The sequence below is a fragment of the Phyllobates terribilis genome, unplaced genomic scaffold, assembly GCF_046119375.1.
Source record: "Phyllobates terribilis strain yellow unplaced genomic scaffold, ASM4611937v1 Scaffold_2__4_contigs__length_985480577, whole genome shotgun sequence".
Taxonomy (NCBI): Eukaryota; Metazoa; Chordata; class Amphibia; order Anura; family Dendrobatidae; genus Phyllobates; species Phyllobates terribilis.
In genome coordinates this window covers 579,440,625-579,453,421 of record NW_027362762.1, presented here as the reverse complement: position 1 = coordinate 579,453,421, position 12,797 = coordinate 579,440,625, and the positions used below count along the sequence as shown (strand labels likewise).

The window sequence follows — 12,797 nt, the reverse complement described above, 5'->3', positions numbered from 1 at the left end:
GGAATTGTTTGCAGAAATTCTGCGCATTTTTGATGCCTTTTTTTGCATTTACATGCGTTTTTATGTGCATTTTCGCCTGAGGATTTACCATGAGTTTTTTCCAATGCATTGTATAGGAAAAACGAAGGTAAATCTGCACAAAGAATGGACATGCTGCTTCTTTTTCCGCACATGAAATCATGTCAGGAAAATTACTGATCATGAGCACAGATCTTCCAAACTCCCATAGAAAATTCTGAGATAAGGTTTGCAATGTGTTTTGGGGGCTAAATCCGCATGGATTTGCAGCAGCCAAAACACAAACGAACAGTGTGCAAATACCCTTACAGGGCTTGGTTTCACATTGGGCTCTGCAGATGAAGAGGAAAGAGAATCCTCCATAGCAAAAGGACAGGTCGTACCTTAAAATGTCTTCCATCCAGGACAATTACGTCCAAGTATCCTAGGACCCAGCTCGGCATCATCCCACAGATGATCACTCCTCTTCTCCCTGTTCTTGAAGGTAAGGGAGATTCGCTTAAGTAGCCTGGCAGACCATGGTCCTCCAAATAAGCAAGTAGAAAATGCTGGAAAATGTCCACATGTTCCACTCTGGAAGGCAACTGGAAGTGACGCTAAATGGGAGCGCGGTTGTGTCTGACGTCACTTTTGGTACACACGCTAGGCCCAGCACATGGAAGGGGAGGAGAAGACGCTAGTTAGCTCAGGGGAGGCACCCATCCTGCAACTATTTTGCTTTGCCATAGAGCGCAGGAGAAATGGCGTGTCCTGAGTCCCTGGGGAGACAGGAGCAGCCATGAAAGAAAAAAAGCAAAACAATCAACTTTAGCTGCCAGGCTGACCAAAAAAAAAAGTACCATCTGCAGTGTCTGTCTACGGCCACATAGTACTGCAGGATGACCTCCTCATCCCATAGCAACAGGAAAAAAACAGTGAAGTTAGGAAGTGGGGAGGGGCTATTTGACCTCTTTGTGTTTCCTGTCCCTATTAGTACAGGGAATCAACCTCCTGTGGTGCGGTCCTGGAGAGTACCTTGAGAGAGAAATTTTGTGTGAAAGTGTACATAGGTTTTAAGTTACTCCTGTAACATGGCCACTCACGTTTTATAAGTGGCAATTTTTGTAAAGCTTTTGAGTTTTTAGCCAAAGTCAAAAGTTTTCTATTGAGTTGCACTCTATGATTGCGTTATTCTAAATTATTAAAATCATATTTACCATGATCTCATAATTATGATCACTTTGGTGTTTCTTATACTCAAAGCCTCTTGAAAAGCACTAAAAGGGAAAAAAAACAACAAAGAAAATTACATTGCTTATAAAATCAATACCATTAAAATAATATAAACTACAATGAACTTAAAGGGAACCTGTCACGGCCTAGCTACTATCTACACTGTCCCCATGTGAATCACTAACCAGCAAAAAAGGCTTGCGAACTACACAGTCTCGCTATGCTCCCCGCGTGTGCGCTGTGAAGCTGGTAATCACACAGCCTCACTGCGCGGAGGCGAGACCAGCGGCCGGACATGTACAAATGCGCATGCGCCCCACAATAATAGCACTCGCTGGGTGCTATATTCAAATATATGGGTGGCGTCAGCAGTGACTGAATGGGAGAATCACACCCCTATGACTGAATATGACACGGTATTATAATGATTTTATAACCTTTGACATACTAACAATTTTAATGAAAAAAGCTTGCTAGTAATGCACATTGCCTCACTAATAACTCTCTGGGGGCAATGTAGATAGTAGCTAGGACGTGACAGGTTCCCTTTAAGATATGAATAATGCGTAAGAATTCACACATTTTCAACTTATATTACTCCATGTGAATAACAATTTAGATTGCGAATTAATTCTACTCAAAACAAGAAGGTACAAGAGTAATGACAGATCCATATCAACCCCTTAATGTACCATGACAGGCATATCCAAGAGTGCAAGAACTGAGCCCATCCCACATATGTCATCGACCTCCAAGGGCGCATTCAGATGTCTGTACAAATTGGTCTGAGACAGGACCATAATGCACGGCTTGGCTGCGGGTGTAATAATAATATTAGTAAATATCTCCAATTAGAAATGTAGTATAGTTTTTTGGATTTGCTAGGTCTCTTTCCTCATGTGCAGATGTAATAGAAGGAGAAAAGTCTTTCAGAGAATCAATGCGAGATGTATGTAATAAGGAGAAAGAGCGCCATCTGGTGAGCATTTTAAGTTTGCACGCCGGACCTGGTCAGGTGACCTCCAGCACAGGATTTCAAAATTTAAAGGTCGAGCGCGCAATCCCTGAGGTGATTTCGGCGCCAGACACAGAGAGAGACGTGACGCAGGCCGGACATGCTGAAGGAACCAGCGAGAGACACCGGGGTGAGAGACCCGTAAGGCAAGACGGGTGGCTGCCGGTGAACGAGCGCGGGATTCAGCGCAGCGGTCCCTCGGGTGTCACGGCTACGGAAGAGGACCGAGACTTGGATACGACATTAAGGAAATGTACAAGACCCTCCTACCCACGACGTGGTCAACCGCCCCGATTGACAGGACAAAGAGGATAGAAAGGAGTCGTGCCGGAGACGAGTGTCATCACTGAACAGAGCTGTCACTTCACTCACCATACCGGGAACAATTGGGTTTAGGGTATCAGGTTGGGAGGGGGACGGGTGAGGTGGAACAAGCAAAACGGGATCTAATTGACTGTCAGAAAAAAAGACTCAAAGGCCTAGCGGAAATAACTGGAGACCCCCGCTAGAGCCATTTGCAGAACCAATGGACTTCAGTGCTAATCCCATAATTGGGCTAGATACAGTATTTTAGAGAAGGATTTTATTGCTATTGTTATTGCTATTGTGATGTATTGTGTGTTATTGCTATTGTGATAGTGTTCTCATTACTAACCCCTGTTGCAATCCCTGTCAGCTTGTTTAATATATATACATATATAAATTGTTATTTATAGCTATTTGACTGCCCTCATTTTGTGACTGCGCAGTGCATTCTGACACCTGCAGTACACAGGCATTGAGGGACCTTAGGTTGTGATCACTAAAAACTAGCTGTCACTATATCAGTGGATGTAACAATGGATACCCAAGATCCTGCAATGCCAGCACATGAGGAAAGAATCATAGCAAATCAGGAGAACTATACTACACTTTTAATTGAAGGTATTTATTATTATTATTATTATTATTATTATTCCTACTACATACAGGGATAGGATCTTGGAGATGGGAATACTCCTTAAATGCAGCTGTCAATCACTGACGACAGCATTTAAGCCACACCATCCTGCCCAGGTATCCATTCCGTGTAGCTTGTCGGCCCCGCTTGATATGACTTCAGAGTGCAAATGGGTTGCAATAGATGTATAGGGTCTGCTGAAGTATACATTAGCGGCTATGATTGTTCTCCAGCTTCAGGCTGAGCTTTGTAGCAGACTAATTAAGAATATACAACCCCTGGCAAAAATTATGGAATCACCGGGTTCGGAGGATGTTCATTCAGTTGTTTAATGTTGTTCAAAAAAAGCAGATGACAGACATGACACAAAACTAAAGTCATTTCAAATGGCAACTTTAGGGCTTTAAGAAACACTAGAAGAAATTAAGATTAAAAATGTGGTACTCAGTCAGAGCAAGTAGAGGGAAAAAATTATGGAATCACTCAATTCTGAGGAAAAAATTATGGAATCACCCTGTAAATTTTCATTTCCAAAACTAACACCTGCATCAATTAGATCTGCTCGTTAGTCTGCATCTAAAAAGGAGTGATCACACCTTGGAGAGCTGTTGCACCAAGTGGACTGACATGAATCATGGCTCCAACATGAGAGATGGCAATTGAAACAAAGGAGAGGATTATCAAACTCTTAAAAGAAGGTAAATCATCACGCAATGTTGCAAAAGATGTTGGTTGTTCACAGTCAGCTGTGTCTAAAATATGGACCAAATACAAACAACATGGGAAGGTTGTTAAAGGCAAACATACTGATAGACCAAGGAAGACATCAAAGCGTCAAGACCGGAAACTTAAAGCAATATGTCTCCAAAACAGGAAATGCACAACAAAACAAATGAGGAACGAATGGGAGGAAACTAGAGTCAATGTCTGTGACCGAACTGTAAGAAACCGCCTAAAGGAAATGGGATTTACATACAGAAAAGCTAAACATAAGCCATTATTAACACCTAAACAGAAAAAAACAAGGTTACAATGGGCTAAGGAAAAGCAATTGTGGACTGTGGATGACTGGATGAAAGTCATATTCAGTGATTAATCGCGAATCTGCATTGGGCGAGGTGATTATGCTGGAACTTTTGTTTGGTGCCGTTCCAATGAGATTTATAAAGATGACTGCATGAAGAGAACATGCAAATTTCCACAGTCATTGATGATATGGGGCTGCATGTCAGGTAAAGGCACTGGGGAGATGGCTGTCATTACATCTTCAATAAATGCCCAAGTTTACATTGATATTTTGGTCAGTTTTCTTATCCCTTTTCTTATACCATTTTTCATGATATCATTTTTCATGATGATGAAGCATCCTGCCATAGAGCAAAAACATTCCTTGAAAGAAGACACATAAGGTCAATGTTATGGCCTGCAAATAGTCCGGATCTCAATCCAATTGAAAATCTTTGGTGGAAGTTGAAGAAAATGGTCCATGACAAGGCTCCAACCTGCAAAGCTGATTTGGCAACAGCAATCAGAGAAAGTTGGAGCCACATTGATGAAGAGTACTGTTTGTCACTCATTAAGTCCATGCCTCAGAGACTGCAAGCTGTTATTAAAGCCAGAGGTGGTGCAACAAAATACTAGTGATGTATTGGTGTGTTCTTTTGTGTGTTTTTCATGATTCCATAATCTTTTCCTCAGAATTGAGTGATTCCATCATTTTTTCCCTCTGCTTGGTCTGAAAAAAATTACCCTTACTGGGTACCACATTTTTTATCTTGATTTATTTTAGTGTTTCTTGAAACGACTTTAGTTTTGTGTCATGTCTGTGATCTGCTTTTTTTCAACAACATTAAACAACTGAAAGAACATCCTCCGAGCCAGGTCATTCCATAATTTTTGCCAGGGGTTGTATACTACAACAGTATTGCAGGATATTGTAAAAGCAGTTAAATGGGCACAGGTTCATGTCCCCTGTGGGCCCTATAAATATAAGAAATAAAATAAAAACAAAAGTGATCAAAACTTGATAATGTACCTCAAAATTGTACCAATAACTACCACAACATGACAAACTAAAAACAAACCCTCACTCATCACATGGACATAAAAATAAAAAGCTATGGCTTTTGGAAAAAGGTAACAAATCATTGTTTATTTTGTATTATTTATTTTTACTCACTTATATAGGTCCTCAGCACTTTCCAGACATTATCGACACTGTCCCCATTGGGGCTCACAATCTAATTCCCTATCAGTTTGTGAGGAAACCCACACAAACACGGGGAGAACATACAAACTCCTTGCAGATGTTGTCCTTGGTGGGATTTGAACCCAAGACCCCAGTGCTGCAAGGCTACAGTGCTAACCACTGAGCCACCGTGTGGCTATTTCCGACTCCGGAATTTTTAAGCCACTCAAATAGTTATAAAAACTATACACATTCACTATGACCATAATCCTAATAACCTGGAGAATCATGTTGCCATGTCAGTTTTATCGCTCAGTAAGCCCGATTCATCAAACCTTTTACAACAGAATTATGGCGTAAAAAGGTTTGAAAAGTTGCTAAACGCACTAATGCGCTAAAATTGTGTGACTGATGGCATCACACAATATTCATCTAGATCAAAGTGGGCCAGGAAGGGCGCGTTCATTATGCCACAAGTATTACTCAAGCCATTGACTGGAGTAGGATTTGTAGCAGGGCGCACACAAAGGTGAACCCCACTTGCCCGACGGTCCTGATTTATTAACGCCTTCACAACCTTTGGACGTATGCATACATCCAGGTCAGTAGGTACTTACAGACGTTGGATGTATGATTACATCATATATTTAAATGCGGCACTGCATTAAGGTGCCTACTGATTCTCACAGCAGGGCACCTGGAATCGTTGTCCCAGGGAAGGTGGGGGGTGGCAACGCCCCCCAGCAACTACGATCGCGTTGATTGGCTGTTCAATTCTGAAAAGCCAATCACAGCGTTTCAATACAGGAAAAAGATATCTTTGTACCATGTTAACCAGTAGAGAAATATTAAGATTTGAGAGTCCTCAGTGGTTGATACCTTTTAATGGCTAACTGAAAAGATGGTATCAAATTGCAAGCTTTCGAGACTACTCCGGTACATTCAGGACACAACGGACCTATTGAATAAACTAACAGTAGGCGGTCCTCTACCAGATGGAACCATCCTGGCTACCATGGATGTGGAATGTTTTTACTCTAATATCCCACACCAGGATTGATTAGATGCCTACAAAGTCTTCACGGAAAATGTAGGAATTGATGCTGATTCTGTGGTGAAACTAACAAAATTCATCCTCACCCACAATTACTTTGAACTTGATAACAACATATATCTACAACAGACTAGTACAGCGATGGGAAGTAAAATGGCTCCACAGTACGCAAATCTTTTCATGGCCAAGCTTCAAAGTGATTTTCTTTGTCCTTATGTCCCATCAGGCCTCTGGCCTACTACCGTTAAATTGACGATATTTTAATCATCGGATGAAGTCTGAGCAACAGCTGAAGATTTTCCATCAACACTTTAATCAATTTCATCCCACCATCAACCTAAGGCTACGTGCCCACAATGCAGAAATTTCCTGAGCATTTCTGCATCTCCTTGGCAGAAAAAACACATGCGGATTTTACATGCGTTTTTTCTGCCAAGGATAAACGTTTTTCAAGCGTTTTTGCATGCATTTCTGCATGCGTTTTTTTCAAGCGCTTTTCCAAGGGATTTTGAGCATCACTTGGAAAGTGCTTGACAAGTTGGTCACACAATATAAATCCATGCAACCAGCATGGATTTATAGTGTGTGACCAACTTATGCTGCTTTAAATGCAGCATGAATAGTAAAAAAAAAATAAATAAATAAAATAAAATGTAAAGAATATAAAAAAAAAAACATTATACTTACCTCTCCGGCGGCCCCCGGTCTCCTTCTCCGGTGGCGTGCTTTGTCCTCGGCGTCCCGCTGTGTTCAGAAAGAGCCTGCGCTGACGTCATTTAGTCAGCTGACAGGTCACGCTTTCAGAACACCGCGGGACGCCGAGGACAGAGGAAGCCATCGGAAAGGAGACTGGGGACCATCGGAGAGGTAAGTATAATGTTGTTGTTTTTATTATTTTTTTTTACATTTTAATTCTTTTTTTTAACTAATGGTATCCGGGTCTGGAGGAGAGTCTCCTCTTCTCCAGACCCGGGTACCATACGCCAGGGGTCGACAAAGTTGTTCAGAATCTAGGAGCCAGCCAAAAAATTTAGGAGCCAGAATTTTTTTTGTTGACAAACTGTACATATAGACCCCCTCACACACGGCGTCTCCCCGGGGAGCACGGCCTTTGTATGTACTTACACAGGTAGCGGCCCCCCGGCCACAGCGATCCTTCCCCCCAGGGCCGGCTCCAGGTTTTTCTGGGCCCCGGGCGAAAGAGTCTCAGTGGGCACGATTCATGATGCACAGATACGGCGGAGAAATATTATATATATATATATATATATATATATATATATATATATATATATATATATATATATATATATTTATTTATTACACATGGCCCAGCCTGCCCCCTCATCCTTCACATACGCAGACATATGCGCGCGCACACACGGTACGCAGACATATGCGTGCGCACACACGGTACGCAGACATATGCGTGCGCACACACGGTACGCAGACATATGCGTGCGCACACACGGTACGCAGACATATGTATACATACAGACATACACATAGATAAAACAGACAAATATATATACACAGTCATATACACTCACATTCACATACATGCACTCACACAGACCCATTACTAATATTTTTAATATGGGGATTGGGGAAGCCTCACTCACCTGTCCCCGGTCCAGTGTCCTGTCCAGCAGCTCCTCGGGTATGGGGCAGTGCAGGGCCCCCGGCGTGTCACAGACTTCATGGCCCTGGAACATCAGAGGGGCCCACTTGCGGTCGGGTCCGGGCCCCTCCCGCCCATCTGTGCAGGACCTCCGCTCCGACGATGTTTGATTGCCGGCACTTCCCCCAGACATGGCCGCGCGCTGTGCGGCTGTGTCTGCTAGTAATGACGCGGCAGGAGCGACACACAAGCACAATTAAAGGTGCAGTGCCGTCGACCCTGCCGTGTCATTACTAGCAGACACAGCCGGACAGCGCGCGGCCATGTCTGGGGGGAGTGCCGGCAATCAAGCAGCGCCTGCGTCCCTGAACAGGTGCCGAGGAAGCGGCCAGGGCCCCGACAGTGAGTGGGCGGGCGGGTGTGTGAGCCCGGCCCCGACAGTGAGTGGGCGGGCGGTGTGTGGGCCCGGCCCCGACAGTGAGTGGGCGGGCGGGCGGGTGTGTGGGCCCGGGCCCCGACAGTGAGTGGGCGGGCGGGTGTGTGGGCTAGGCGCCAGACAACATTTTCTAGGCGCCACTGGCGACCAGGCGCCTGGGTTTGTCGAGCCCTGCCATACGCGCATTGCATACATGTATCCATGCGGATGTTATGTGGTTAAATGCAAGTCCATGGCGGTGATTTCGCCACGATTACGCACAATAAATGGTTGTGCTGCTGATTTTTCCATAATGGTAATCCGCAGCGGAAATTCTCGCAGCATGTGCATAGCATATGCGGATTATCATTGGAAAACATGGCAGACAACTTAACATGCGTTTTTAATGTGTTTTTGCAGCGGAAATGGCGCCGCGGAAACATATTAAATCCGCATTGTGGGCACACAGCCTAACACTCAACTACTCCTGCACTGAAATTAACTTTTTGGACACTATCAAGCTACAAAACAATGAAAGAGACGTCCCTGTACCAGAAACCAACTGACTATCCAACATTCCTTTTCAAGGTCAGATTTCATCCAAAACACACACACAAAAAAAAAAAAAAAAAAAAAAAAAAACCTTATTGTCTACAGCCAAGCCATAAGATACAGGTGCTTCTCACAAAATTCTATAATCAAAAATGTAATTTATTTCAGTTCTTCAATACAAAAAGTGAAACTAATATTATATAGTCATTACAAACAGAGTGATCTATTTCAAGTGTTTATTTCTGTTAATGTTGATGATTATGGCTTACAGCCAATGAAAACACAAAAGTCATTACCTCAGTAAATTAGAATAATTAACAAACACGTGCAAAGGCTTCCTAAGCATTTAAAAAAGTCCCTTAGTCTGTTTCAGTAGGCTCCACAATCATGGGGAAGACTCCTGACTTGACTGATGTCCAGAAGGCAGTCATTGACACACTCCACAAGGAGGGTAAGCCACAAAAGGTCATTGCTAAAGAAGTTGGCTGTTCACAGAGTGCTGTATCCAAACAGATTAATGGAAAGTTGAGTGGAAGGAAAAAGTGTGGTAGAAAAAGGTGCACAAGTAACCGGAATAACCGCAGCCTTGAAAGGATTGTTAAAGAAAAGCCATTCAAAAATTTGGGGGAGATTCACAAGGAGTGGACTGCTGCTGAAGTCATTGCTTCAAGAGCCACCACACACAGACGTATCCAGGACATGGGCTACAAGTGTCGCATTCCTTGTGTCAAGCCACTCATGACCAATAGACAACGCCAGAAGCGTCTTACCCGGCCAAGGAGAAAAAACCTGGACTGCTGCTCAGTGGTCCAAGGTGTTTTCAGATGAAAGTAAATCTTGCATTTCTTTTGGAAATCAAGGTCCCAGAATCTGGAGGAGGAGGAGTGGAGAGGCCACAATCCAAGCAGCTTGAGGTCTAGTGTGAAGTTTCCACAATCAGTGATGGTTTGGGGAGCCATGTCATCTGCTGGTGTAGGTCCTGAGTGTTTTATCAAGACCAAAGTCAGCGCAGTCGTCTACCAGGAAGTTTTAGAGCACTTCATGCTTCCCTCTGCCGACAAGCTTTTTGGAGATGGAAATTTCATTCTCCAGCAGGACTTGGCACCTGTCCACACTGCCAAAAGAACCAATACCGGGTTTAAAAACAACAGTATCACTGTGCTTGATTGGCCAGCAAACTCGCCTGACCTTATCCCCATATTGTCAAGAGGAACATGAGAGCCACCAGACCCAACAATGCAGACGAGCTGAAGGCTGCTATCAAAGCAACCTGGGCTTCCATAATACCTCAGCAGTGCCACAGGCTGATTGCCTCCATGCCTTGCCAATTGATGCAGTAATTGATGCAAAAGGAGCCCCAACCAAGTATTGAATGCATTTACTGAACATACATTTCAGTAGGCCAACATTTCAGATTTTAAAAACATTTTTCAAGCTGGTGTTAAAGTATTCTAATTTACTGAGATAATGACTTTTGTGTTTTCACTGTCTGTAAGCCATAATCATCAACATTAACAGAAATAAACACTTGAAATCACTCTGTCTGTAATGACTCTATATAATATAGGAGTTTCACTTTTTGTATTGAAGAACTGAAATAAATTACATTTTTGATGATATTCTAATTTTGTGAGAAACACCTTTATGTTCCAATATTATGGATAGAAACAAACACCTTGGTACCCTCAAAAAGACCTTTCTGAATCAGGGCTACCATCCAACAAAAATTGAAAACCAGAGCCACTAGAATATCAAGGAAACCTCTCCTACTGTTACACTCGCGCCCGGACTGACTGGCATGAGCGTGATTAGTAATCCCACTGTACCATGAACCGAGGAGTGCCTGGAGGGGCATAACTAAGTATCAACATGATCTGACCAAGGTCGCACGGTGGCTTAGTCGACTCCGTGGACCAAGGAGGAACCGAGCAGAGGGACCAGGTGCGACTCCAGGTCAGACCCTGGTCACAGTTGTTGACCCACACCGGGTAATGCAGGAACAAGCAGGTTAGACTGGCATACAGGCAGGTGGGTATTGGAAAGTACGGCTGGTACGCAGACAGGTGGGCACTGGCAAGCACGGCTGGTATGCAGACAGGTGGGCACTGGCAAGCACGGCTGGTATGCAGACAGGTGGGCACTGGCAAGCACGGCTGGTATGCAGACAGGGAGATACTGGCAAGCACGGCTTGAGTGCAGACCGGGAGGTACTAGCAGGTTGGAGCGCAGGCTGGATAGGGACCAGTACAGACTGGGAGACAGGTACAGAGCCGCAGATGCGGTAGACAAGCAGAGTAAAGCGAAACCGCCGGAGCGGAGGACAAGGCAGAGCAGAGAGGAACTGCTGGTACGGTGAGCAAGCAGAGCAGAGCGAAAACCGCAGGTGCGGTGGGCAAGGCAGAGCAGAGCGGAACTGCCGGAGCGGTGGACAAGGCAGAGCAGAGAGAAACCGCAGGTGCGGTGGACAAGGCAGAGCAGAGCGGAACCGCTGGAGCTGTGGGCAAGGCAGAGCAGAGAGAAGCCGCCGGAGCGGTGGGCAAGGCAGAGCAGAGAGAAGCCGCAGGAGCGGTGGGCAAATCAGCGCAGAGAGAAACCGCTGGTGCGGTGAGCAAGGCAGAGCAGAGAGAAGCCACCAGACCAGAGAGAAACCGCTGGTGCGGTGAGCAAGGCAGAGCAGAGAGAAGCCGCCGGAGCGGTGGGTAAGACAGAGCAGAGAGAAACTGCCGGAGCGGTGGGCAAGACAGAGCGGAATGAAACCGCAGGTGCGGTGGACAAGGCAGAGAGGACAGGGCTCTGTTCACATGGAACAGACTGGAAAATACAGGAAGATACGGAGGAAGGGAAAAGGGACAAGCAGAACCAGATACACACAAGGTACTTCCTATGAAGTAGCAAGTGGACACAAAACTCACAAACAGAAGTACAGAGACAACGAGTAGGAGTTAGGTGCAGGTTCAGATACTGCAGGAAAAGGGAAGGTACGGACATAGAGACAAACCGGTAACAGGCTAGGATACAGTTCAGACAGGAACTGCTACTGCAAAGAGATACAAGAACGAGCCTGGGTATACAGCCCCCAGAGATGGCGGAAACGGACAAGAAGTCACAGAAAACAGGTCTGGGTATGCAGCCCCCAGAGATGGCGGAAACAGACAAGAAGCAGAACTGGACCTGGCAACTTCAGAATAAGGAGCACACTGAATGTTAGTGTTGCTCAGGCATCTCCTACTGGGTGGAGGGGGTTTAAATATCCAGTGACTCACAGCAATAGACTGGAGACGCATTAGGGGTGCGCCCACAGCAGCTATAAGAATCAGGAAGTAACCGGGCCGTCGCCCTAAGCAGTCAGTCAAGAGACATGCACACAGCATGAACTGGAGCAAGATTTGCAGGCTGGACTGACAGGTAAGATTGCGGTCTTGCATAGTGGGAGGTGGTGCACTATGCAAGCACGCCGCCAGGGATGTTACACCTACATTACAAAACTTAACAAGAAAGCTATCAAGTGCCTCTAGAAGTTGTCTACAATCCAAATCTGGAGGTGCTAAAGGGGAGCTGCACGGAAACTACAACCTTTACTACAAAAAGATGCCAGATTACAGTCCATATTTCCAGCCTCCCTCACTTCTGAGTTTTAGGCAGCCCCCAAATCTAAGAAGTATCATTGTCAAAAGCTCCCTGTCCTCTCCACCAGCTACAGGAATCTTTACCTGCAACCAGAAAAAGTGTAAAACCTGTCCATTTACAATGACCATACGTAAAATAAAAGATCTCCAACTCAC

The 12,797-nt window shown here is 44.8% G+C and overlaps 1 protein-coding gene across 4 annotated transcripts in view; it reads right to left on the bottom strand.

Moving 5' to 3' along the window:
* Positions 1-12,797, bottom strand: part of TADA2A (transcriptional adaptor 2A) — a 193,124-nt gene that overhangs the window by 150,126 nt on the left and 30,201 nt on the right. For 3 of the 4 annotated variants that reach the window (XR_012288948.1, XM_073666411.1, XM_073666414.1), the window contains exon 3: positions 1,215-1,274. Coding sequence is in view for 3 of the 4 variants with exons in the window: in XM_073666411.1 (XP_073522512.1) it covers positions 1,215-1,274 (60 nt within the window). In the remaining variant the exon portion in view is untranslated. Of the gene's footprint in view, positions 1-401; positions 496-1,214; positions 1,275-12,797 lie in introns of all 4 variants that reach the window. The other variant, XM_073666415.1, reaches the window with a different exon arrangement.